The sequence below is a fragment of the Clytia hemisphaerica genome, unplaced genomic scaffold, assembly GCF_902728285.1.
Source record: "Clytia hemisphaerica strain Z4C2 unplaced genomic scaffold, Clytia hemisphaerica genome assembly, whole genome shotgun sequence".
NCBI lineage: Eukaryota > Metazoa > Cnidaria > Hydrozoa > Leptothecata > Clytiidae > Clytia > Clytia hemisphaerica.
In genome coordinates, this window is record NW_027103829.1 from 510,279 (window position 1) to 538,067 (window position 27,789).

Consider the following 27,789-nt stretch of genomic DNA (forward strand, 5'->3'; position numbering starts at 1 on the left):
CGTTACACTTTCTGTTTGTCTTTTAATGCAATAAATTGAAACAGGCCACCCAAAATTTGGGGTATTCTCGGACGGGAATTTCAAATGATACGCATGCCCTATATCAAAATCAATTTCATCACGTACTCTCGGGTGCCTAATAAACGTACAGACCAAAATAAACGTACAGGGGAGAGAATAAAATTGGAATTAATAAACGTACAGGCTGAAATAAACGTACAGGCGAGAAATCAGAGCTAAAATAAATAAACGTGCAGGCTAAAATAAACGTACAGGGAATAATCTATCAATTTTTGACTAACTAACTAAAGTACAGGTATATCTCTTATAGATCAATGACAAGTAGTAAATAAGCAAAACGTTCGAATTTACTCATGTAACACTCAAAATCTCCCATTATACTTTCAAATGTAATTAACGGCCTTTCAACATATCTTACTTGAACAAAAAATAACAATTTTTTGCAGTATGAATTGGGTGATATTGGGTGAAAATAAATAAACGTACAGGAGGGAATAAACGTACAGGCGGGAAAATTCTTCAGAATAAATAAACGTAAAGTTCCTAATAAGGTGCGTACAGGCGGGAAATTTGACACGAAAAAAATAAACGTACATGTACGTTTATTAGGCACCCGAGAGTAATCAATCGAGCTGGAGTCATAAAAATGATGCTTTGGAAATTAGTTTGTCTTCATAAATAAATCTGTAAAATCCTAATAGAAAAAAATTGAAATGTTTTGAAATTTCAACAAAAAATCACAGGGAAATTATTGATAATTGTAACCACAAATATATAAAAAAATATCAAGCTACATTCTTTGAACAATAACAGCATTCTTCAGTTTTGCTTGTTCAATTGTCTCTTCGTCATTTGATAGAAGTTTATTTGGGAAAGTTGTCATTAATTTGAACTCTGTTTGCCCTGGCCTTGCATTTCTAACAACATTCCTTATATCTCCAACAGTATTGTCTGTATTAAATTTAGTCACAAGTCTTGTACCATCTGCAAGACGAATCTGAATCGTTGTCACTGGTTTGCTTTCATCAACTTTAAATGCAGGCTGTTGAGGAAGGGTTGTGGTAGGAGCTGGTGGTAAAGTAGTAGCAGGCAGGGAGCTTTCAGCAACATTTGGTGTAGGACTACCTAATGTATTTCCTGACCCAACAAAGGCTTTGAAAGTCTCTTTAGGTTTCACATAGTCTTCATGACTATGATCTTCCATGTTTACATGAACCTCTTCACCCCGGGCATGTTGGCGCAGTTCTGCAGGGACCTGACCTCTCTTTATATCTTCCATGAATTGAGAATTGACAGGATCTTGTGGGTTTCTTAGAGGTCCATCATCAATAGAAAAACCATTTTGCCAAAATTTAATGACAATAGTTCTAGGTTTATCAGCTTTTGCAGTATTTGAAACAGAAGTTCCAATTTGCTTTGATTCATCAACATTGGATCCAAGTGTAAATCCAGCCCCTTGAAATACACTACGCTGTGCCCTTGGTTGTCTAGATGGTTCATCAGTGACAACTTCAGCCCCATGGCTTTTTGCAGCATCAAAAATGTTCTGCTTTAAATCAGCATTCTTTTTCTTTTTGTTTGGACCTAAAATCTGCTGACCGCTTGTTTCTGAGCCCCCAGCAAAGAAAGCTTGACCTTCTTCATCATCAGAATCACTGTTGGATTGGTTATAAGATGCCAAAGTAGTGATGCGGCTGTTGCCTTTGTTTCCTCGTTTAGAAGGCATTGACTTTCTTGGATCGGGAATTTCTGCTGCTGCTGCTGCTGCTGGTGGGGCATCTTCTGTTTCCATCACTGAAGGAGCAATATCTTCCCCGTCATTTGCAGAAGAATCAAAGAATGTAGCTACAGCAGTATTCAAATCTCCGTTGGCTGCATTTAAGTAGAAACGGGCTCTTTCATCGTCAGCATTCGTTAGGCTGATAAATCTGGCAATTTGCTCTCCGTCGTCCGCCATTTTGAATATTTTTTGCTGATTCGGGAATCGGATCAAGATAGATGTTTGTAAATTCTAAATACCAAGAAGCTAAATTTGAAATCTTTTCTTCCTAAGTTAAAAACAAGTTTTTAAAAACAACGTGTGCAATATTTTGACCTAAAATTATGTTAGATTGCTTTTGTATTTCACAAAACATCCATCTCAGTTTTCATACATCTTTTTTGTTCTTATTCTGTAAAATACCACCGAATGTTTCGGGGAAAACAACAAATATGGCGGACGCGATCATCGAAAATCGACCTGACAGTCCTGGAAAAATTAGTATTCAATCGATTGATATACCTATTGGAAGGAAATCCCCATTGGTTGTGAGGCTATCTGTTGAAGAAGTAGATGAAATTGCAAAGAAGCTTCTCGATGGCCGATTCTATCTCTCAGCGTTGGAGTTTCATACCGAGCTTATTGAAGCTGGAAAAGAGTTGTCCAGGTTGAAAGAATTTTTTTCAAATCCAGGAAACTTTGAGATTCAATCCAAATTGGATCCCTTGGCCCTAATAAGTGAGTATTATGATCATCATAAATTAGATTAAATACTAAAGAATTAGTAAAGAACCATTTTATGTAACTTAATGGATTATATACTGTACATAAATTTAATACATATACCGTCAGTTCCATCAATATGCCAAAAACATTTTGTTCAACCACCTTCACTTCAAGATAGGCCGCCATAGAATGAATTTCCTTTTATAGGATGAACCATATTCATGTGGCTTTCAGCCTTACACTCCATCGCAGAGGCTAATCAATTTTAATGACTTTTTTTACTAATGACCATTTTTTTTATATTTGAGTATTAAAAAGGCATGCATTCAAATAATAAAGGTTTAAATTTTTTTTCTGGGTTAGTTAGTATTAGTAAAATATCTCAAATAGGCTCTGTGATGAAGTGTACACATGAATATGGTACATCCAGCGTAGACCTAACTCTTCACACAAAAATTACGGGAAACGCATGTTTGGACTTTGTACTCTATGCTGCACTCAAGCACTTAAGCCAAAGTCTCGCAAATGCGGGACACAAATCAGTTTTTTGAAGTTTGCAAAAAAACGCCACATAGAAGATCTTTCAAATTCAGTATGTGAATAGAGCAGTAAAAAATATAACTTTTCTATTTTTCCTTTTTTTGCAAAAGTTCTAGGAATGAAAATAAAGGGATAATGATAATTGAATACTATCCATTGATGACCCGCGGCACTATCGTAAAGCTAGAATCGCTTCGCGTACTCTTCGCTTGAGAAAATGATTGACCGAATGAAGTTTTTCACCCGCGTTCTCGGCTCAATCCTCGGACTGCGCTAAAAATGGTAGACTGAGCTGTGATAGATCATTTCGATGGAAGTTGTTGGGATGTTTACAAGGCTCTTGACAGCCAATCTGGAAAGTGAGGCATGTATGCCGGATATCTCCGGCGCAGACTTTGGATTTCATAGGCTTACACAAAGGCTACGCCAAGAAATCTCTGGCGTAAATATTCTCTTCTTTCCAGACTGGCTTGACAGAAAATCGTTTGTTTTATTGTCAATGATGACAGTGCGGTTATTAATTTTGTTAGATCTGACAAATTGATGTTTGTAAGTGCACTTTATAGTTTTGATTCCCATTGAAGAATCATATTCTGGTTTTCATGTTATTAGATGCTGTTTTAGAGCTTTAGGTCTACACTGACATCCCTTAAAGAAAGTTCATTCTGTAATGGCCTCTCTTAGAGTGAGGATGGCTGAACAAAATGTTTTGGTCGTATTGATGTAACCGACCGTGGTGAAGTCGGGTAACTTGCATCAGTGGAGGGAAACTTGCATAGGCATCAAATGACTGACCAATCAAAGCAGCAAAATTTCAAAGCAAATGAACTACGCAACTCCGCTCCCACATCTACTCTATCATTTTTGTTTTGATTTAACTTTGTATTTTAATGACCAGACAGGTCATTCATTTGAGGGTTATGCATGTTTGCCTCCACTGATGCAAGTTACTTGATCTCACGGTAGAGATCAAACAAAGTTTACAGAATTTAGGATTTTGGTGTCATATCATGAAATTATTTCTGATGCAGGTCTTTTTTTAAAGCTGAAGACTTAAGGCATCCCTTTTTCTGTTCTTCAGGAAAAACTGCAAGCAATTTGACTCTTGACAGTATTGATGATTTTGCGAGATTTTCAGATGATGGTTTGCATGTTGCTGATGAGAGAATAACAGGTAAGAATCTTTACTTTGACAATTTCGTTCTTGTGTTGTGGTTTGAGAGTGCTGATGAATCTAAGCCTTAATCTTTTTATGAAATATTTTTTTGTTGTATGAGTTGATTTTTGAATTTTACAATGTTATTTTTCATTTTTATTCTCTTGCTTTGTAGTTCTTGAATATGAGTTGAGAAAAGCCAAAGAAACTTAATCTTTTTATGAAATATTTTTTTGTTGTATGAGTTGATTTTTGAATTTTACAATGTTATTTTTCATTTTTAACCTCTTGCTTTGTAGTTCTTGAATATGAGTTGAGAAAAGCCAAAGAAACAATACATGATTTACGTGAGCAAATTACAGAAATGACAGCAGGTGAGATTTTAATTTTCTCCTCAGAAAATAAATCAGAAAAAATAATTTTTCAAATAAAACATTATTTTTGAAAACCACAAACAATTAAACACTTTCTTTGGAAACTTAGCCCTAGAATTTTCAAAATTTGCCTTTGAAAATAAGAAGAATTTTCCTTTGAAAATACAAAGAATTTTCCTTTGAAAATACAAAGAATTTTCCTTTGAAAATACGAAGAATTTTCCTTTGAAAATACGAAGAATTTTCCTTTGAAAATACAAAGAATTTTCCTTTGAAAATACAAAGAATTTTCCTTTGAAAATACAAAGAATTTTCCTTTGAAAATACGAAGAATTTTCCTTTGAAAATACGAAGAATTTTCCTTTGAAAATACGAAGAATTTTTTTGAAAATACGAAGAATTTTCCTTTGAAAATACGAAGAATTTTCCTTTGAAAATACGAAGAATTTTCCTTTGAAAATACAAAGAATTTTCCTTTGAAAATACAAAGAATTTTCCTTTGAAAATACAAAGAATTTTCCTTTGAAAATACAAAGAATTTTCCTTTGAAAATACAAAGAATTTTCCTTTGAAAATATGAAAAATTTTCCTTTGAAAATACGAAGAATTCTCCTTTGAAAATACGAAGAATTCTTCTTTGAAAATACGAAGAAATTTTCTTTAAAAATACAAAGAATTTTCCCTTAAAAATCTAAAGAATTTTCCCTTAAAAATCTAAAGAATTTTAATTTCAAAATACAAAATACATGAAACTGTGTTTTCCTAAGAAAATACATTTTTAATTGTGTAATCTGAAAATATTTTACCGCCGCTGTCACTGAGTTCTTAGGTTTTGCTGTTAATGCACTGGTAATTGATGGGTTTTTTAAATGAACACAATTCCAAGTTATAAATTGATTGCAGTTAAGTGGGTCTGCCTTTCATGTAACATTAACAAAACCAGGTGGTGGCAGCTGGTTGTTAGAATGGACATATTTCTAAGTTAATAATTGATAACAGCAAAGTGCAAAAGCTTTTCCACAGATAATACTTCTGTTGAAAATACAATGTACTTTTCTTTAAAGATACAAAGAATCTTTTGTAGAAAATTCGAAGCATTTTCCTTACATGATTCAAAGGATTTTCTTTGCAAAGTACATAGCATTTTCTATAAAAATATGAAGAATTTTCCTAATATACGTAAAAATACAAGCACTTTAAATTTGATTTTTGCTATCCAGCAATGGATGATACACAAATAACAAAAATCCTTCCATGAATCTTTCAATAGAAAGAAAGTTTGTATATGAAGATATTTCTTGGAAGAATACAAAAGATTTACATTGAACCCTTCAAAGAATATTTCTTAATTTTTATTTCAGACAGAAAAGAAAAAGACACGCAGAGTCTAACCAGCCAGTCTGAAGTAAGTTTCTCTAATATTCTTATGTCTAATTTTTAAGTTAACTCTGCAATCCGGGTTTGTAGTCTGCTATTTTTAGAACATTAGTTTCAATTAACATAGACAACCGACAGTTGATAATAGTAACGATAAAACTTCTTCTCATCGAGCAGGGGTCAATTCTAGAGGAACATCTAGCAAAATACTTGAAATATTTCTTTTTTAGGAAACAGCCAATCAGTATGACATTCGAACAATGAATTTTTTGGTGAACTCTTACCTTCTTAAAAGAGAGTACAAATTCACATCTATTACTTTCTCAGATGAAATTGGAGATCAAGTAAACACATCTAGATTTTCTTTTTTAATGAGCTTTCCTAAATTATGCTGAATTTTGTCTGTAAGGTCTGGTAAGGTTTAAATAAATGTGATATTTTATTAATGCTTCATTTATTTTTATATTCGTTTATTTTCTTTCTCGTATATTTAGTCCAAAATGGCATTTGTTCAGATTTTGGGAGTATTTACTTTTCCTAACAATTTGTCTCAAAAATCTTTTGGTTTGAAACAAAAATAGATGAAAAATAATATAATTACTTTGCTTTCATTCAGGACCTGGATGATTGGGAGGATGTTGGTTTAAATGCAGCACAACCACCTGATCTATTGACACTTTATCGTGATTATTCACGCCATGTGGTGGACCCAATGAAAATGCGAAATCAAGAAATTGATGACCTTCAAAATACAATCAAAAAACTTGTGAGTTATCTGTTTTTAAATTAAGTTGCCGTGATGAATGATTAGAATTAAAGTAAAGACATTCAAGACAACAGGAAAAGTTTTTTTTTTAAATAAGATACGATATGGAGTTTTATTTGACTTGGTTGGTCGTTAACAAGTAATAAAACAATTTTGATACTTTTTCTAAAGAGCGCATCATTTTTATTATTTCAAATCAGCAATCATTAGAGTATCTTATAGAATCTCATCTGAAAAATAAAGAGATTACACTGAAGAATATTTGAGTTTATTGCCTTTGTGTAATTTACTTGTTGTTAAGTGAGTATTTTAAGATTGTTTTTTGTATCTTTTCCAGGAGGAGCAATGCAGCACACTAAACGAAGAAGTTTCAAGAGAAAGAGAAGAAAAAAATGAACTAAGCAAAGAAATGGAAAATACTAGATCTAAACCATGGTAAGAGTTTTAATTTGATATTATTTGAATAAGGGGTTCCAACATATAAAATAACCTTTCTTTTCATGATTTGCCTTGCCTCATCAAAGACTATTTCTGTTTCATTTATCAAATAGATAATGATAACTTTTAAATGAAGTTTTTTCTCAATAATCTAAATCAGAATGCTAGAGTTTTTCTAATGAGTTTTGCTTCACAATCACTTCTAGCGTCGTTGTTAGTATTAATATGTCCATGCTCTTTCTTTCAATCATAGGTTTAAGAACACAACTATCGAAAAACTCAAAAATGAAGATGATACAACATCAATCAGTAGCGTTTCCTCCAAAGAATCTGTTGATCTTCCCAAGGATCATCCTGATATCTCAAACCTCAATATTAGCCAAGATGGTATAGATGATTCCATAGAGACCATGCTTGGAAATAGTGGAGAAGAAAATCGATCTATTTTGAATACAACAGAAGAAATTATAGACGTTCTAGGGAATGACAAAAACGACCAATCTGAATCACAACAGCGTCCTCCGTCTAATTTATCAACCTCAAGCACGGGTACAGACTCTGGTCGGGAACCGGTCCATGTTGAAGTGGAAAATATCTCCAATGAATGCACTGTTTCAAGACAATTTATTGACTTACTTTTCTCAACTGTGCATATCAAAGGGGAATCAAGACTGGCTCAAGAGGTACAATGATACTTTATGTCAGCAGTGAAGTCGAAAACTTATTTTCTCATTTATTACCATCCTCTAATTTTAGCCTTATCTTTCCTTATCAGCTTTCAGTGACTCGATCCTTCTACTGTTCTATTCCAGAATAATCTTGAATTTAAGAAAATCAAAACTTCCAGTCTCAAAGCTCAAAATAGCAAACAATAGCTACAGTTTCAAAATTTGAAGAATGAGATACAAAACTGAACCATCATAGCTCCTCTGTTCTGTTTTACTATGTGTCATATAAGCAGAAGTTTCTACTGTTTGAAAAGTCTTCCTTTGAGCATTTGGGCCAAAATTAAGTTTAAAAAGGGGTTCAACTTTTCATGCATACTTTGTATAATGTATTGTGTTGTCTTTTCTTCATCATTATAGGTTTCAAGAGACGAAGAAGTCGTTCCAGTGGATGTCATAGCAAAAGCCCTACCCAATATTGCCCCTAATGTACTGTTGAATAAGAGAGAGGTACAGTAAAACTAACTTCTTTTACCGATCTATTGTTATGAATTTTTTTTAAATCAATAGGAAGAAGATGGGTAAAATTTCATTTATTCGAATGATGCAATATCTTACATCTTCCAAAATTTCCTTTTGAGAAACTTTTTTTGTAATTAAAAGACATGTGTCATTTTCAGTGCAAATATTAAGAAATAACTTCCTTTCGTTTCTTTACAAGGAATTGATTCCACTCATTTTATGTGCTGCATGTTTCCATGACGATAACAAAATAAGAGATGAATTGCTCCACATGTTGTTCAATCTCATCAAAAAACCTGATAAAGAACAAAGGTAATTTTTCAAGGTGGCTCTTGTCTTGTAAATGATATGTAACTTTGCAGATTCTATTTTCCATGTTCTTTTTTCTCTTTCTTTATATCTTTATATCAATGACAACAGCAACATAATCCACAAAAATGAGAGAAATAGTATTTTCAATGTGTTTTTTTCTTTCTTAGGAAGATCATCATTGATGGCTGTGTGGCGTTTGCCAAAAGAGTTGGTGGTACCAGAATTGAGGCTGAATTACTTCCTCAATGCTGGGAACAGGTATAACCCCTTATTTTGATTGGTGTGTTATGTTTCTAAAAAATGATGACATGCTGCTTGCCTATGAACACTTTTAACATTATAGTAAAGGAACCTAATGTATAATTCTGCTACTGATGGTTTGGTTTAGTGATTGTTTTTCTTTTTTACATATTTTTAGATCAATCACAAATTTGCAGAACGAAGGCTATTGGTATCTGAAACGTGTGGATTTATTGCTCCTTATATGCCAGTAAGTTGTCATCAACGTATAGGTTTTCACTTTGTGGTACTTTAAGGGCAGAACCGAGTACTAAATTACACGAACAATTCGCCAAAGTCTTTTCCGCTAAAAGTACACTTTTTTTGCTACTTTATACTCGTAGTTTTTGTGCATTTTTATCGTTTTTTTGCATGCAAAATGAAATAACATTCTAAAATTTGCGAAAGTTATATCTGCTAAATTCGTTCCAAAAGTAAAACTCGTGAAATTTCGTGATTTTTCAACCTTGCGAAAGGGTCTGCTCTTAAAGTAATGGGCCCGGTCACAAGAATTTGGTCAATTTCATAAGGGTCGACTTCTTTTTCTTGCTTGTATAATAATTTTCCATTAGTTCTATTTATACTGAGACGATTAATTTGTCTGAGACAAGCAATTTAGAAAATGAGCATTATGGAGGAGTGTACTCCATGTATGCTTCAATAAATAGGATCTCCTTCACCGATCACATTTTACAAACTACTCGTCTCAGACGATTTTTCCGCATCAGTGTAAATGGAACTATTGAAAAGTTTCCTCGATTAATTAGAAGAATTGAAGAATCTTGCGAACTGCAAAAGTCAATTAGTGTAAAATTTTGACCTTGCAAATAGACCCATTCATAAATTACGTCACGGGTAACGCGTACCTCGTTTTCAAAAAATTGCTATGGTAATTGATTCTGATTGATTCATAATAAGAAGTTAAGAAGTTTACTCTGTTTAAGTAACATTTGAAGGCTCAATGAATTTAATCACCTTGGTAATGGTTTCAAAACGATACAGTCGTTGCGAATAATTTATTGAAAGGCCTATTTATACATGACCACAATTCTATGAAATTGATCAATTTGATTGCTCCACTCTTCTCAGGTTGAATTATCAGGCTCTCTGGTTTTTTCGATGTTGGCGCAAATGCTACAAGATGACCGGAGCGAAGAAGTTCGAAGTTCAGTCGTTCGCAGTTTAGCACTCATCATTATTTTCATAACTGATCCTACCAAATATAAAAAGGTAAAAGTTTGCTTTGTGTAAGTCTCTTTTTTACATTTATATAGATGTTTTCAAGTGCTTGTCAAATATTTCCCTTTTTGGTAGATCCTGATTTACTAAGCAATTTCTGCAAGGGGAACGGTAGAGCTTACGGTAGAATAAATGAGATTAACAAGAAATTTGAAGCAATGGTGCTGTAATTTTTTTTCGGAGTATTGTAGTAATGCTCATGTTCCGGTGCTTTATTCAAACGAGAAATTGGTCGCTCCAAAATGCAGCGATTAGTGGTAAACTCAAAATTGTTAATTTTTGTTCGTTTGAAATTTTTTAATTTCTATTAGTATGACTTTTACTTTTAGGTATATCCACTATTAGAATGTGGTCTGAAAGACATCGTTGAAGATGTGGTGTTTGATACCAAAGAAATATTTCTCCCTGTCCTCGGCTTATGGGCGTCCAAAATGAACAAATTTCAATCGCACATGTTGACGCAGTTCCTCACTAATTGTAAACAAGCTTTACGGGTAAGTTTCACCGTAAATTAAATTGTGAAAGTATTCTTCAAACACGTTGAAAAGAAGCTTCACGCTTCCGCCCACAGCAAAGGCTAGGTTTTATTAACCTTCAAAACATTTTATATTTACACTTTATATCGAACAGCAAAAATTATTTAAAAAATCTCATGTGAAAGTTCCAATGCTACCCTCAATAAAATACTATCTATAGAGGTTGATTTTCATGAATGAAATGATGAAAGTTTTTCATTTTTGCGTGTTTTTCTTAGACTTGGAACGAAGCGACGGACCTTTCACAATCAGTAGACGGGGGTGATCAAAGTGCTCGTCTTTTAGTTGCCGAGAACTCTTTCAGCACGTATATTGATTGTTTGGTTCGCATGGTAACAACCATGTTTGTTGATGTGCTTTCTTCTGGTAGGAAGTTGTTCATGGTTTCTACATTTGATCATTATAAGTGGGTCTCTTCAGTAACAGCCTTGTCCTATAGTTTTGTCAATCACATACCCGCTTTGAAATCCCATTTTTAAATAAGTTCTGTGACCATTTTCTATGACCTGTTTAAATTCAGAAGCCTGGTTTTCACGACATACACGTTTTTTTATAAGAACAAACTATATGAGAGGCTTCATAACTACTATATAAGGCTTCGATGGTCAAAATGTTAAGAACATTTTAAAGCTTTGTGCTTTGTTAGTAAAATGGTCAAAAATTCTCTCAAAATGGTCAAAATACGAACATGTTAAGAATATTTTTAGGCTTAAAACTCAATAAGTTGAGGCTTCAAAAATTTTGGATGTTCTCATTAAAAAACGTGTATTTGCATATCTTGTCTGTTTGTTTTTCATAAGTGAGTTTCTTACACTGTCTTACATGTACTTTCAGCACCATTTGCAAATGATGAAATCACCGATGAATATAGTAAAGATATGGATGGTGAGTATTAATAATTCATACAAGACAGACGGCATGTCAGACATCCTACCATCTTCCATCCAAAAAAGCTACAGGACCTCTCCCATATTTTGGGACTGTACTTTGATGTTTGAGATCCAAAAACACTATTCCTTTGGATATCTTCAAAATTGAAACCTTAACTGATAGAGCGAACTTAAAATTTTGTTGAAATTCACTCCTATTCCTCATTTTTAAAAGTGGGGAGTTTTAGTTAATTATGTATTCTTTCTTTATTGTTGTTTAAGTAAATTTATTTTTCTCTGTCTTTCAGAATCACGCTTGCCCAATATGAAAAACGCTTTACAAAATCCACGAATCTTGATCGGTAATGATCTCAAATTCAATAATCTGGTCAATAAATTTGATGACGTGTGCAGAGATCCTAAAAAGGAAGATATATGGACTGAGTTAGACTGGGTCTGTAAATACTGGTAAGTTTGTTGTCTGGCCGATCGATGGTGTTGTCATGTTTTCGTAAGAGCCTCGGTGAGAGTGGAGTACCGTGAATACTCAATTATATGATTGTAATCGATGCTTGTAACCGAAAAACTCTGGCTCTTTTCTTTTACACAAAATTTGGAAGGCACTTCGTTTGGAGTCTGGAATTAGCAGAACTTATGTCTAATGAGTTTAATTCTCATGATATTATCACTCCCTTTGTATTTGTTCAATGAGCTGTTCCATTAAATATCCATCTAGTGGGGGTGGAGGAACCTTTTAAAGTGAAAAAAAATCTTTGAAATGTGTGAATACACACTGGAAAAGGCAAAATTTGCAAATAAGCCCTTGGATGTATGAAAACATAACTAAAATGACGGTAGACGAACTAAAAAACAGTCTTTTACCGCCTGGAGATTTTAGAATAACTTTTTACCCCCCTCTCCCTCCCTCCCTGGAAAAATGAAAGAAACACTCCTTTAGACTCCCTGGAATTTTTTCCTTTAAAAATGGAATGGCCGAAAGCATGACGTTCTAAATCTATTTAGAAAACCATGGTTTATAATGTTAACATTTTATGATATTTTTTTCACAGCATTACGGAAACATGTCACATGGCTGGTTTAATGTTCGAAAACACGTTGTTCATAGAAAAGACTGTTTGTTATTTATGTACCATCTGTAGAGTTTTTGGAAAGAATTATACCAAATCACAGGTAAGCTATCTATCATAGTACCGAGCCACTCATTCACGTGAACTTTTATTTTATTCAGGTGCCCTTTGCATGGTGCACCCAACGAGTTAGGTCCCCTTGAGAAATTGCTTTGAGTTAGGTACCCCGATTAATTTGTCATTCCTAAAATCTTAATGATTTTTTGGGTGGTTTGTTATTATGCTTTAAAGATGGCGACTTTAAATAGTCACATTTGAAAAATATGCTAAAGATGACGTGGAAAGAAACTAGAATCAAAATTGGATGTGAAACTGGACGCTGGGGTAAAAAAATTCAATAACAATAGTTTGAAATATTTTGAGGTATTCAATTTAGAAAATGTACACAGCCCCCAGAGCCTCGATCAAAACAGCTAGGTAACCCCAAAGAATTGCAAAATGATAGCCCCCAACCCCTAACCTGGCCTAGGTGCCCTTCAAATTTCTTGGGGGGCTGACGCTATGCCTTTGATAAGGTTACGTCAAAAGTCTAATGATATTTGAGTGACAAATATTTTCTCAACAAAAGTATTATAATTTTGTCACTTGAAAGCATTATAAGAAGGAATGTATAGGCGTAGGTTGCTTTCGCCATAATCGAGTAGCTTTTGATTACTCCTCGCTGACACGTATGCTACCTAAAGAATATGGCTCATCACGTTTACCATAGCCCTTAAGAGGAGAGTATACGAGGAATTCATGAATTATACTCAATCACAGGTCATTTATTCACCACTGCAATGACTTCACGAAATTATGCAACTTTTATGTTTTTTCCCACCCAATAAGTCACTTTTTTCTATTGTTTAAGTGACGTATTGGGTGGAAAATTTTAAAAGTTCTCAGAAGACTCTCCAGTGATGCATATCATGAATAGATGATCTGTTATGAGATTACTCCACATATATCATATTCTTTTACACATTAGATTGGTCAACTGTTCACAGAGATGTTTCCAGTTTTGAAGTCGGCTAGTCCGCCATGTTGTTTTCTATTACCAAGCTATCTGTCATCTTTGATCGGAGTTTTTTGAAAAGTCGTCCCCTAATGGTAGCACTGCTGGTTGTGGGTCAATATATGATTAAATGACATTGTCCGTTTAAATTTTTTTTCACCCATATTGCGTTGTGCTAAAATTAGAGTACCACTTTTTTTAAACTCAGATCAAAGATTTTGTTTGGTTGGGATCGAGAGATTTTCGTCCAGGGTATATAAAGGTTACTGGTTATCATGATTTCATCCATTTCTCTTTCTTGTTTTAGCTGATCCCGTTTTTCCAGCGCATGATGCGGATGACAGGTAAAAGAAAGATTTTTTATCTTCTGGAAAAAAAAATACTGTCGTGTGATTAATCGACTGGTTAAAGTTAAAGTATGTTCCAAAAAAATTGACAGTCTGTACATTTTGATAGTTTGTCTTGAAGGAGAGAAGAGTAATACCTCGTTGAAAAGATCAGCTTAAGCGGATGATTTTAAGGCCTCAAAATCGTTCAAAAATTTCGAAAATAAAGACTCAGATACGTAGTTTGTATCTCACACCAACACAATCCCCTTTTTGATCGCTGTTTTCTCTATTTTTTCTTTACAGAAGCTTCTGCCTTTTTGAATGATGTGTCACCTGTCGCAAGTCCTCTTCTAACCATATTTCTTTGCGGTGTACTTGCCAACTTTCATGAGGTACGCTTTTCATTCTTTTTTTCGTTCATTCTTGTTTAAATACAATCAGGTTCGACCTATGACGTTTCGCATTTTCATGGAAGAAAAAATCAATTTATTGGGAATTACTTTCCCGAGAACTTCGACAAGTGGCTAAATTTTAAGAAAAGATTCTTAAAACGGAAATGAATAAGTCTGCTAACAAACAAAGTTTTTTTTAAATCTACGTATGTATCGGACCCGATATCTTCAAAAATTTCATTTCGAAGAGGAAATGTACAACGCAAACTGTCAATCATAGAAACATGTTGTCAATCACGTCAATTAAGTAGCATCTGGTCCCGCAGATTTTCTTAACCGTCCTGGTTCAATGCTGAGTCGGGAATAATTTTCAAAAAGATTTATCTTTTAAACCACAACACTGTAGTATAGTTCTTGTAATAAAGTAATAAATAAAATCTTACATTCTGCTAAAAAGGGGACGGGCACGTAATGGTAATAATTCGAGAAGCCTTTTCGCTTTTGGTTTTCACGCCACTAAAAAGTTAAATTCGGCTGGGGGAACAGCTTTGGGCAATTTTGTTCAAGAATGCTTTTAAAGGTTTTATTTTTACATTATTTTTCCCGTTTCATATCAGAAACATATTTCATATCAGGACAGAGTCTGTCTATTGTTATATCATGCTGATATAAGCAAAAAAATGTTTTTCTTTTCCTCTTTATGACCAATTTTGCTCCACGTGTCAATCCAATGTGAAAAAGCTTGTAAATTATAAAATTATGAGTAAGCAAACGATGTCAATCTTTAATTTTGCATAAATTATGCAGAATTTGAGGAAAATTCCCCATTTCATTTATTTGACCACAGAACCCGGGGGGGGGTACTTAGGCAAAAATAGGTGCTGGGTATGTGCGGACGGTAAGGGTCGGGTTTTCACCTTTCAAAGCTTCTCTAAGGGTTACAAAAATCAGGAAATTTCAAAGAAGTCTCTCTAAGGGTGGGAAAAATCACGATTTTTAGAAAAAAATTTTGATTTTGAGAGAAAAAATTACAAAAAAGTCTCACTAAGGGTAGGAAACTTTTGAAAATCAGAGAAAAATTTTCGATAAAGTCTCTCTAAGGGTCACTTTTTCACTAAAATTTGGTCTCTCTAAGGGTCAGTTTTCGGAGGTCCCGTCCGCACATACCCCTCATTCACCTACCCTAGTACCCCCCCCCCCCCCGGGCCACAGAAACGCCCACAACTTCGGATCTACCAAAGTTGGAAACTCAGTTTGAAGAGCTCTGGTACAGGTTTCTTTATCATGAAGTTCCCCACAATATCATGAACTTTTTTACCATGACTTAACCCTGAGAATTTTGGCTGTAACACAAAAAAACCCGCGAATTAAGCAAAAACTGCGCTTGAAAACAGCTTGTTAGCATTCAAATTCCGAATTTGCACCCTCAACAAATTGAGAAAATTCTCTTGTCACCGACATTTTGAGCTTTCATTTTATTTTTGAAGTTTTAACAATCGAATCCATTGGTCATGGCCATTTTCTTTGGTTTTTTTGGTTTTTTTGGTGCATCCTCTTCACCACAAGCAATTTTTATCTCTAGAAGATCTAGACAGTTCAAGTTAGCAAAATTATTGCTTCCTCAGCTAGGTTTACTGGCTGGGTCTAGCCCTAACTTTTTTGACGGCTTCGTAGAGGGGGCGTACCAGTTTGTCGGTGTGTCGGTATTGACCTTTTTTTGCGTCGGTATTTCGGTGATTAGTAAAAAATGTGTCGGTATTTCGGTGTTTGAGATACTTTTCGGTGACGGAAAATGTTAAATTTTCAAAATCGGTGATACGGTAATTTTTCTCAAAACGTCGAAGAAACGGTGCCAAAATCAAGGGTCATTTCTCAGAAATCCCTCCTATGTGATATGTCATATTAGAATTTTGAAAAAAAAAACATGATAATAAGCAAAATTTTATATAACATTTTTTATCTACTTGGAAATACTATTGTCGACAGCTTGAAAGAAATGTCGGTGTCGGTATTTCGTAAAAAATGTGTCGGTATTGCGGTGATTTTCTGAAATACTGTCTACGACCCTCGTACGCCCCCCACCGTAGAAGCCAGGTCACAAAAATTGAATAATAGCAAACCAGCCCGTACATTTTGGTCAAGGACTGGCTGATCTTATTCATGACATCATGTGCTTGAATTTTCTCAATATGCTCACTTCTACCCTATGTATTTTTTTAGCCATTTCTTTGCAATCTGATTCTATGATTGTTCTTTTTTCAAAAGGTCCTTTTCAAAACTAAAAAATAATTCGGTTATTCGAAGTGAGTTCGCGTTTGCCTTGGATCTACTTACCCAACACAGGCAAAAACAATTATTCGAACTTTCAGTTATTCGAAGCCATGCCTATTCCCCCTTAAATGCCCTCATCCCAATTTTTTAATCCTTTGAGAGTGACAGCTGTCAATCAAACGAATATCAATCTATTTTTTTTCGTTCTTGGTCCTGTGAGTTTATTTACAGTCCTGGTTCAACGCGGGCTGGGGTCTCTTTTTCAAAGATGAAAGTAGAATATTATTTTTAATCTCACATTACTCATTTTCATCGCTTATTCATTTTAGACGTATTTACTCCAGACATGTGTCTGGATTCATTTTGCTAAGCAATCTAATTTGCGTCAAAGAGTTATTTTTCATAGTTCTGTGAACCCCTCGGGAAGGGGTACTAGGGTTGAGGGATACTGGGTATGTATGTGCCCGACCTCCAAAACCCTTAACCTAAGAGAGATTGATTTTTGCTGAAAAGGTGATACTTAAAGACAAAATTGCTAAATAGGTGATCCTCACCCCACCACCTGGGTGTGAACCACAAGTGATTTTTCTCTTAAAAATATCACTCATGTCACTCATGGCACTTTATTAACATGAATTTTCGTAATTTATCCCACAGTTGAAAGAACTTTTTGGACGGCTTCAATGAAGCCTGAAATCACAAAGTAAATAAAAAGCGAACGCAGATTTGTCGATCATACAACATGTTGTTTGTGCAAAATAAATACATTATTACGACTCTCCCGATATCGATTGCGCAATCACAAATTCACGGGAATTTAACATGAAAGCGAGGCTGGGTAGGGTGAATTTTGCAAACAAACCACGTAAAGCACTGTATTTTGCTACAAAAATTACTCCCATCCAAAGAAAAGCACTTTATTTATCTTTATAAACATGAATGAAAAGAAGAGACCTGTTTATTTGCTCTTTCCTTTTGTTTCGAGTGTTTCTCACCTTTTATCAAAAAGAAAAAGAAATATTTTTGAGACTGATTTATAGTGAGAAGGCACACACACACACACATCTTACACAAGGAAAATGATTGTGTGAAGCAATTAGATACTGTGTAGTGTGTATCACTTCAACGTTGACTTCGTTTTTAAGATGAGTGAAGAAAACACTGCTAATGAAGAAAAATACTTCCAATCAAAAAAGACTCGTCCAGCTAAAAAACTATCTGGTGGACATGGGAAATACATACTGTTGCATTCCAGGATGTAAAAGTGCAACTGCAGATTCTAAAGGAAATAAAACGAATATATCACTTTTCAAAATCAGACAAGACTGGGTAGCAACTATTTCAAAATTCAGACGAAAAGGAGGCAAAGATAACTTTGATATCAATCACAAAAACGTTCGTATTTGCGAATTTCATTTTGATAGTCAAGACATAAAGGTTTCCCTTGGAATTGGTCGAAAAACAGTCAAGAGTGGTGCCATACCAACGATTTTTGAGCATGTGAAACCGAAAGAAAAACCAAAACGTAAATCACCACGAAAAAGACCACCCCCAATTGATTACTCGTCTGAAAGCATAATCGAAACTGATGATGATAATTCTGCTGAAACCCAAGAGGAGGACCTTTCAATGAACTGGGAAGATGATTTTTCATATGAAAACTCTATTACCCCTGACCCTGAACCTGAACTCACTGAGGTGGAAATCCTTAAACTTAAAGTCGAAGAGCTGAAATTGGAAAATGTAACATTGAGGGAAAATCAGCAATTGTTGCATGATGAAAATGAGAATCTTAAGAAAGAAATTGAACTATTACAAGATCAAAAGTATTCCTATAAAAATATAAGTAAAGATGAAAAATTATTTATAAAAGCTACTGGTATATCTGTTGAATCTTTCAAAGCACTGTTAGAATTGCCTAATCCAGGAGAGAAGTCATCAAATATCAAGTTCTATGACACATCTAGGCGAATGTCAAATGAAAAACATTCTCAAGAAGATATTTCTTATCTTAAACGTGGAAGAGCACCCTTATTAGATAACGAAGAACAGTTTTTTTTATATTTGTCCTGGCTCAGGAATGGCTTCACATTGTCCCATTTAGGATGGTTATTCAAGTTATCAAAAACAATTGTTTCGAGATATAACTTGGTCAAATTTTTGTTACTTTACACTTGGGTCTATACCCATTTGGCCAACTAGAGAACAAGTGAATCAGACTATGCCAGAGAGTTTCAAAAGAGTTTATCCAACTACAAGGTGTATAATCGATTGTACAGAATTATTCTGTCAAAGGCCTTCATCATTAGCTATTCAGAGTGCCTTATATTCATCCTACAAATCTCATGTCACTTACAAAGGTCTGGTCGGAATTGCCCCATCAGGGGCAATAACATTTGTAAGTGAATTGTTTGATGGGTCAATTTCTGATCAACAGATTGTACGTCGTTCAGGATTTTTACAAAATCAATGGGACTCTGGTAAGGATAGTGTCATGTGTCGTGTAAAAGGACTGATTTGACTTAAAGAATGCTTGAATTCTTAAGCTGATACTGAAAAAGATGATTACCTAATTTCTATTGAAAAGTACCTTATCTAATTATCACCAATCAATACCTAATCATCATTGATCAAGAAAACAAACTGATCACATTTCTATTGCAAAGTACCTTAGAGAAGGAGGGACAACAACAGATTGTTCTAATTCTAAAACAAACTCATCATCATTAATACGAAGAAATAACATTTCGTCACCCACTCAACGAAATCATCTGCGAACTCCTGAGAGCCAAAATTCTATCACAACCGCACCCTATTCTGAGAATATCAAATAATAAGATTCAAGCAGTGAAATCCCATTGTTGTTACAAACCAATCCGATCCAAACGCACACCTAGCACGAACAATAACTATTATCTATACTTATTGTAATATTAATTAACAGAACTTATAAATAAGCTAAAATGTATTTAAACTGAGGTTTTTGTAATTGTAACACAGTAGTAGTGTAGTTTTACCCATCTTAGGATGGACATAGAACTGTAAATTAGAAGAGATGTAAGAATGTAAGATATGATTATGGCAATGGATGTAAATTAAGGAATAATATTAAGAAGATATTAAATTGGGAGGAAAAGATTTCTTCTTTCTTTATCTTAAGGTAAGCTTGATCTCTAAGAAGGAAGCTCTATAAGTCAAACTTTATGAACTGATCTATTTTCTAGTTTTCTTATCTTTGCATATTCTGAACACATTTTCAAAAAGCACCATAGAACTACGTGTATCCAACCAGGGGATATACGACACATGGCTGATAGAGGCTTTACAGTTGCAGACGACCTATCACCTTTGGGAGTATCATTAAACATACCATGCTTTTTAGAAGGAAGGGACCAGCTAACAGCTGCTGAGGTGAAAGAAAGCCAAACTATTGCTTCAGTAAGAATCCACGTTGAGAGGACTATCCAAAGAATCAAAAAATTTCGAATTTTGAGAAATGAGATACCATTGACTTTACATGGCTCTATTAATCAAATATGGACAGTTTGCTGCTTACTCACTAATAGTATGCCTCCTCTCATTCAAAAAGATACTGAGGAGTAAAAACACTAAGAATTTTGTTCAAATTTATCGTAGAATACTAAAAACTTTTGATATTTAAAACCAAAACTGGGTGCTTTTCATAAATCTTTTGTTACCTCAGAATATATAGAAATATTGGATAATTCAACAGTGCTGTAAAAATATCATCTTTTTAAAATTTTAAGCGATAGATGCAAAATATTTTGAATTCAGCTTTTAGATTTCAAAGAGACTAAATGAATTTTGGATTTTGAATAAACTGCAACTGTCATTGACATTGCAATTGATATTTTCCTTAAATTGCTAAGTCAATCGAATATTAGCACCCAGTTTTCCTGAAAGTTCCTATTTTAATAATATAAACACTTATTTGTTGTTCAAAATATGCTTTAACAAATATTTCTCATAAAATTTAATAATAATAATAATAATGCTATACAAGTTCGCAGGCCACCGTGCGAGCGCATGGGCCTCTATGAACCGCTCTTTGTTCGGTTTACAATTTTCTTAAGATAGAGTTTTTTCCTAGGGCTCCCCCTGACTTTGAATTTAAAGTTTGCATCCTTTAGTGACGTGTTCATTTCTTGGGCTTTCATACACCACTCTTTGATTGTCTTCCTTTCACTTTTCGTAAGATCTTCTGTCACACGGAAGGGCAATCTTTCTCCTTTAGTGATTGCTCTTACCACTGTATTTTTGTCTTCTTCGTTTGCAAATCGGACTTTTATTGGTCGATAGCGTTTTTCATCTTCCTTTTCCTTCGAAAATTTTCCGATTCTTTGAGTTTCTTCAATCTTTATATTCCTTAAGCTTAGTTTCTTAGGTAAGACTTTTTCATTTAGATATTCTTCGTCGTAGATTTTAGTTGACTCTTCTGAATCTTCAGTGGATTCGTCAACACCATGAAGAATTAGATTGCACGCCGTGGATTGAATCTGTCGTTCCTCCTGTTTTTCCCTTCGAAGTACATTTTCTATGTTTTTCTCGATTTGCCTCGACGCGACTCCTGCGTAGCTTTGTGATCTATTTTCTCCTTTCTTCTCAATGATGTCTTCCATCTTCTTTTCGATCGTTGCCATTCTGGTCTCAAAGCTATCCTTTATTTCGCTGATCATTGTATTAACGTCTTTGGACTTTAGTTGGGTGATTTCTACGTCCTGGGCTTTCATTATATTTTCGCAAGCTTTTATCTCCTTTCGGAATCCTGAAACTGTTGATGTTTCACATGAATTGACCCGTTCCAATAGATCAGGGGTGATCACGACACAGTTTTGACAGACAAAAGGTCTCGATTTGTATGTTAGACATAACTGGATTTGATAGACGGGGAGCTTTGAACAAATGCAGTGTACGATTCGATTGCACTTTTTACATTCAAGTGTGTCTTTGGATCTTCCTTCTTCACTTGTAACACATTCAGATGGGCTGCAAAGGTCGTAAATTGATGCTGAATTCGGTTGTTTTCGTAGATTTTCCTGAATTTTCTCCGCCATCTTTACATCTTTTAACAACACATCCACACATTTGTTTAGTTTTGAGACAAGATTTGTAAAATATTCTTTATCAAAAACTGTTCTAATGATTATAATTGTTTTGAAAGTATAGACAATAAAGTCACAAAATGAAAGACCACACATTCCCATTGCCATTTGAATTTGAGTGTAGTATCCATAACTGTGGGCCTTTTTTAAGTATAATGTCCCATCTTTCAACTTCCCAACATAAAATTTTTCATCAGCTAGCAACTGGTCAACAGTATGGTTGGCCTTTGTCTTAGGGCATTTTATTTCAATCAACCCAATTTCCTCACAATCTATAACAAGGCCATCAGGACTGGCCAATAGCCAGGGTAAATTTGGTTGCACCACACAACCGGTTTCTCGCACACTACATACATGTTTAAGATGGTAATTCATTACATTTTCATAAAGCTTTCTCGCAATCGGCTCATACCGTTTACCATGTTCAAAATTATTGCTTTTTGGCAATTCATGATTCTTCTTCTGTGAGGTAAATTCAGTGATCAAATTTTCAAATTTTCTCTGACGAATAAGAACTTTGTGAGCCTTGCTGGATGTAATTTTATGTTTTCTTGTTAAGTGCCACAATTCACAAGAAGCCTGACTTGTTGTTTCGCGTTCAAGTTTCCTGGCTTCTAACTTGGTTTTCATTATGCTAAACAAATATTTCCTCTCTCTTTCATTTATTGTAAATGCAGGAATGCATGGACTTTCCTTTGAAATCACCTTAAAAGGTAAAGGAACATTTTCAACCAAGGTTGGGTGCATGACAGAGCATTCATAAAATTCAAGTAAATTAGTTTCAACAGCAACATCAAATCCTATAGGATACAAGTGACAAGCCAATGGTGAACCTACAATGAAGCTCCCATGTGGCGTATCACGCAATTCTACCCAATCATCCTGTGGTGGAATAGCACAAACAAAACCAATCCTCTTGTCAACATTTGACAGTCTTTGTTTGAAGGTTTCTATAGCATTATAGGTATTTATTGCATGCTGCTCCTTTCTGGGGTCGTACAACGTGGAAGATACCCCTTCCTTGCTTGGCAACTGTTGGATGGTCGTATCCTTGACAGGGAGTTTTGGTGCTTAGGCTTGTCTAGATTTCCCTGGTACACCCCATTATTGTGACCTACTGGTGCAGGCTACTTCTTCAGGGTTTTCTGTGAGTCCTTTGAGGTGAGTATAAAGCAATCTCCATAAGCAGCCCCATCACATGATTACAATAGCCAGAGTTCCCTGCCACACAAGTACAATTGGCAGATACTACCTGGCTTTTAATTTTATTTATACTAACTGTTAAGCTCCATTTATTGTCTTTCATACTGGCTTTGCTGATGGCTTTAAAAAGTACGTGTCCATCCTTCTCCATAGAATATATATTGTTCGATGAGATATATCTTTCTGCTTGAAACTTGTGTCCTCTATCTCTTGTTTTTATGATGGTACTTCCAGGTGTTTTCCCACTGTTCTTTCTATGAGTTTCGATCTCCTTCATCCCAAATGCAGGTAGTGAAGCAAAAGATTTTCCCCATTTTACCTTAGTCTTTTGAAAATCAGATTGTGTTTGTGTTGTTGTTGTTGAGAGTGGTGTTGTTATGGGCTGGTTTTTTGAAGTATTTACAGTATTTACAGGAACAGAACGTGGACAATCACTTATAAACATATCAACATCTTCTTCATTGTATATAATTTCAATAGGAATTTCTTTATTTACATTATTTACAAGTTCTGTGAAGATAAATTCTTTCTCAGTCAATCTGCTACTGCTCGCCGCCATGATGTTTTGAAAATGTACCCTACCCAGCCTCGCTTTCATGTTGTATTTCCGTGAATTTGTGATTGCGCAATTAGGGGAAATTTTCAGAGAAAGTTTTTTTCGTAACTTATGCGCCGCAGGCGTAAATTTTTGCTCTAAGCAAGCTCAAAGTTAGCAAGAATAAGGTCACAAAAAGTACAGAAAGCATAACATTTCATGTCGCAGAGAATTTTCTTTGTAATCTTGGCGCCGCAGTGGAAAATTTTGGTCTAAGAAATGTTAAACAGCTTAAAGGAGGCCTTAAAAAGGTCAAAGGTAGCCAGGAAAAGGTCAAAAAAACTACAATTCTGTTGGGAAAACTTTGATATTGAAATGGGAGCGATGCGAGCACAAAATTTTGAGAAGAAAAGGAACAAAACACAACCACGTTAAATTAACGTTAAAAAAATTTCATGATTTTTAAAGTTATTTCTGGTCGTGGGATGCAATTTAAAGCGAATTTAGGGTAATTTTAAGATTTGGGCGTTCAAAAAAGCTCAACTTGGGGAGGCGTGGCCCTGTCACAACGCCAATGGATCGAAAATTGGAGCTTATCAAAGAGTACAACGTCAATTTAGAGAGCGTCAACTGTATTCACGGCAGAAAAATGGTCATTCACGTGTCAAGCAGACCCCTATGGCTGAGCCTCTTGCCTTATCAAAATTGCAGGAATGATTTCAAATTCAAATTGGCGCCCCTGAGTGTTCCTTAATTTGTACTAATTTACGTATGAGGGAGGGATTATTTAGTAGATCAGCGCTCAGAACATATCGTTCATATATTCGAATAGAAAAGGAGGCTTTGGCCAAATAGAAAATTTTTGAAAGTCAACCAAATAACAAAAACTCTTTAAAAAGCCATGAATTTGATACTTATCAAAATTATTTCGAAGAAGCTACTGCGAGCGAAGCGAGCAAAAAAAACAGATTTTTTTGTTTTAAATATTGTGTTCGCCAAATACACTCTTCTCGAGATGTATAAAAAACATTGCAAGCCTCGTTCGCAAGCAGAATAATTATTCAACATTCAATTTACGTAGACGTAAATGCATTCCCAAAAGGAAGTTTTAAAACAAAAGCACGCACATTCACAAAAGATAATGATTCACAAAAGATAATAATGTCAAATGACATTGAGTTACTTAAGCAAGATTATTTGAAAACGAGGCCTGCAATGCTTTTATGCATCTCGAGAAGAGTGTATTGGTAGCTTGTGAAAGAACTTTATTGCGAGCGAAGCGAGCGAAAAAATTGCACGATTTTAAAATTTATCTCACTAAAATTGGTCTTGGGGCGAATTGGATAATGATCTTTGATGTGATACCGATAGTTGACCAAAAATACCGAAATACCGACATAAAAAAGGGTCTTTTACCGATACCGAGATGATCTTAAAATACCGAGTACCGATGATTTTTTTCCTCTAATACCGATTTACCGATCTAAAAAAAGGCCAATACCGATGTACCGATATCCCGTTCGCCCCCCCCCCCCAATTATGATTGGTCGTGGAAAAGACAGAATTTATGGGACATTATGGAACGCCATAGCTACCTTATGTGATAAACAATTCGATCATGCGATAAATCATTCGATGCTATAAACCATTCGATTATGCGATAAATCATTCGATAAAAATTTGATGTGATGAACTCATGCGATAAAAAATTTGATGTGATAAATCATGAGATAAAAAATTCGATAAACAACTCGATGAACAAAATCGTTATAAAAATAAGTATTAAAGCAAGACCAGCGTTATAAAGGAGATAATGGGAAAAAATTGGACATTAACCAAATCACTTGATATTTGATCTGGACATGCCCAGAGGATGCCCAGGGTTTGTACAGACATACTCCGTGTGTTCCGGACATTTTGGACCTGTTTCCAAGCAAACTTGGGCTATTTGTGACTTTCTCAAGGCGACGGCTAAGCTATCTAAGGCTAAATAAGAAACATCGAAAAATGGAAAAGGTGTGGTGTGGTGGTACACGTTTTTTTTAAAGAACATTCAAATTCGAGGAAGCCTTAAATGTTCTTAGCTTTGTTGGCTTCGAGTTCAAGTTCATGTTCTTAATTAAGTCTTTTAATCTAGGTCTCAAGAAATTGCTCACATGGGACTTAATTGGCTATAAACGTAATTTTCCTCAATTATTAAGTCAACTGGCTTAACAACCTCTTTACTTTTAGTTGAAACATGTGTACATAATCAAAAACAATATATATTCTTATTTATATACTCTTGAAGTCTCCGAGTGTTCTTGACATGTTCTTGATTTTTTGAACTCTCAAAGCCTAATGTTCTTATAAATACTTTGATCTTATAAAAAACGTGTACCATCGCCTCGAAAGCTGTTGTAAAGTCCCAAAGCTTTCCTTAACGCCCCGACGAGTTGAATTATATAACATCGAGTTATCCAATCATAGCATTCTCAACCAATATCTTACCTAGAGACTGCCATATGCGTTATCAAAAAGCACTGGTATTTATTTTATACTTATCTTTATAACGATTTTGTTTATCGAATAGTTTATCGAATTGTTTATCGAAATTTTTTATCGCATGATTTATCACATCAAAATTTTTGGACCTACCCCGATGGAGGTCCTATAAATTAACCCGTGTTCGTTAGTTAGTACGTTAGTTACCAACTTTTCTCGAGATTGGCTCATTCAATTTATGATTTTTTGCACAAAGGTGTATTACTATAAACCCTCGAATGTGACGGAGCCCGATTTTCGAAAAAAAAAATTTTCCGGCCGGTAGAACCGGAAATGTCCCGAAAAAAGCGGTTTTTTGAGATTTTCTCGAGATTTTATCATTAGTTTTTTGCGATTTTTTGCACATAGATGCACATTAGTACTGCCGAAACGGTGTCGAAAACCGTTTGCCGAAAAAAAAAATTTTTCCGGTCTGTAGAACCGGAAATGTGCCGGAAATCGTCGTTTTTTCACATTTCCGTCACATTTTTTCAACTTATTTAATTGTTTCTTTACAGAAAAATGTTCGTTATGATGATGCCCAAACTTAGCATCGTTTGATTTCCAAGAAATCATCCTTTGAATCCGGAACTCCTTAAAAATCGCCGGACGGAACAGCCGAAAACCGGCGTAAAACGGTTTTCCTTCATTTTTTCAACTTATACTCGACAGATTTTCATGATTTTTTGCACAATGATGTAAAATGGCAATGCCCAAAATGTGACTCCTCAATCTGTGATGAAATAATGAAAACTGAAAACTAAATGTTTTTTTTACTTCAGTTTTAATTTTCTCTGAATGATTGATTAAAGTGTCGATATTATTTTTCTTTCACCGTTAAACATCGATGCGTTTCTTAATTGCTTTCTCCGTTCCAATAGATATATAAATCGAAATTTAAAATTATACATTACTTCCGTTAAATTCTAATTATTCGTTTTATAAATAGGTAGGTCCATTAAAGTATTACTTGTTATCGCATGAGTTTATCACATCGAATTTTTTACCGAATGATTTATCACATCGAATGATTTATCGAATGATTTATCGCATCGAATGTGTTTATCGAATGATTTATTGCATAATCGAATGATTTATCGAGTGATTTATCGCACCGAATTATTTATCGCATAACCAAATGATTTATCGAATAGTTTATGGCATGATCGAATTGTTTATCACATAAGGCAGCTATGGCGTTCCATAGGACATGCTAAATAATTCTTTGGGTATAGTTGTGTTGTGGTCACGTAATGTGTTTACATAAGTGTTCCCGTTTCATATCTGACACATGTCTTATACAAGGCCGATGTTATATTGTGTTCGATTTCGTGCTGAATAAAAGTTTTTCTTTTCCTCTTTCTGATCAATCTTGCTCAACATCTGCGTCAATTCAATGTGAAAAAGATTGTAAATTAAAATTGACGAGTAAACAAAAACGACGTCACTCTTATTTGAAAACCTTAAAATACTTCAGCAGAGAAGCACCATGCAACGTCAATATCATAGCAACACTTCTTCTTCTTTCTTTACTGTAGGAAGAACAAGAGAAACGTCTATTCAATTTCACTAAACAATGTTTGGTACAAATTGCCACACAGAATTTATCAATGGATTATCTGATACTCTCCATACAAATTTTAAGGTATGCAAATTTTGATTTCATTTTCCTTACTACAAACAGACATCAAA

General features: G+C 34.6%; 2 protein-coding genes across 2 annotated transcripts in view; one reads left to right on the top strand and one right to left on the bottom strand.

Moving 5' to 3' along the window:
• Window positions 1-668: 668 nt before the first annotated feature.
• Window positions 669-2,102, bottom strand: LOC136806794 (NSFL1 cofactor p47-like). Its single transcript, XM_067063372.1, has one exon. The coding sequence runs from the start codon at window positions 1,976-1,978 to the stop codon at window positions 812-814; it is 1,167 nt and encodes a 388-aa protein (XP_066919473.1). The 5' UTR covers window positions 1,979-2,102; the 3' UTR covers window positions 669-811.
• An 85-nt stretch (window positions 2,103-2,187) lies between these two features.
• Window positions 2,188-27,789, top strand: part of LOC136806793 (RAB11-binding protein RELCH homolog) — a 33,549-nt gene continuing 7,947 nt past the window's right edge. Inside the window, exons 1-21 of the mRNA XM_067063371.1 lie at window positions 2,188-2,518; window positions 4,128-4,220; window positions 4,502-4,576; window positions 5,938-5,981; window positions 6,184-6,297; window positions 6,570-6,719; window positions 7,057-7,154; window positions 7,411-7,840; window positions 8,243-8,332; window positions 8,544-8,656; window positions 8,824-8,914; window positions 9,075-9,146; window positions 10,025-10,165; window positions 10,504-10,668; window positions 10,929-11,076; window positions 11,545-11,595; window positions 11,888-12,047; window positions 12,650-12,770; window positions 14,029-14,065; window positions 14,354-14,442; window positions 27,636-27,742. Of these exons, the coding sequence (XP_066919472.1) occupies window positions 2,233-2,518; window positions 4,128-4,220; window positions 4,502-4,576; window positions 5,938-5,981; window positions 6,184-6,297; window positions 6,570-6,719; window positions 7,057-7,154; window positions 7,411-7,840; window positions 8,243-8,332; window positions 8,544-8,656; window positions 8,824-8,914; window positions 9,075-9,146; window positions 10,025-10,165; window positions 10,504-10,668; window positions 10,929-11,076; window positions 11,545-11,595; window positions 11,888-12,047; window positions 12,650-12,770; window positions 14,029-14,065; window positions 14,354-14,442; window positions 27,636-27,742 (2,675 nt within the window). The 5' untranslated portion in view covers window positions 2,188-2,232. The remainder of the gene's footprint in view (window positions 2,519-4,127; window positions 4,221-4,501; window positions 4,577-5,937; window positions 5,982-6,183; window positions 6,298-6,569; window positions 6,720-7,056; window positions 7,155-7,410; window positions 7,841-8,242; window positions 8,333-8,543; window positions 8,657-8,823; window positions 8,915-9,074; window positions 9,147-10,024; window positions 10,166-10,503; window positions 10,669-10,928; window positions 11,077-11,544; window positions 11,596-11,887; window positions 12,048-12,649; window positions 12,771-14,028; window positions 14,066-14,353; window positions 14,443-27,635; window positions 27,743-27,789) is intronic.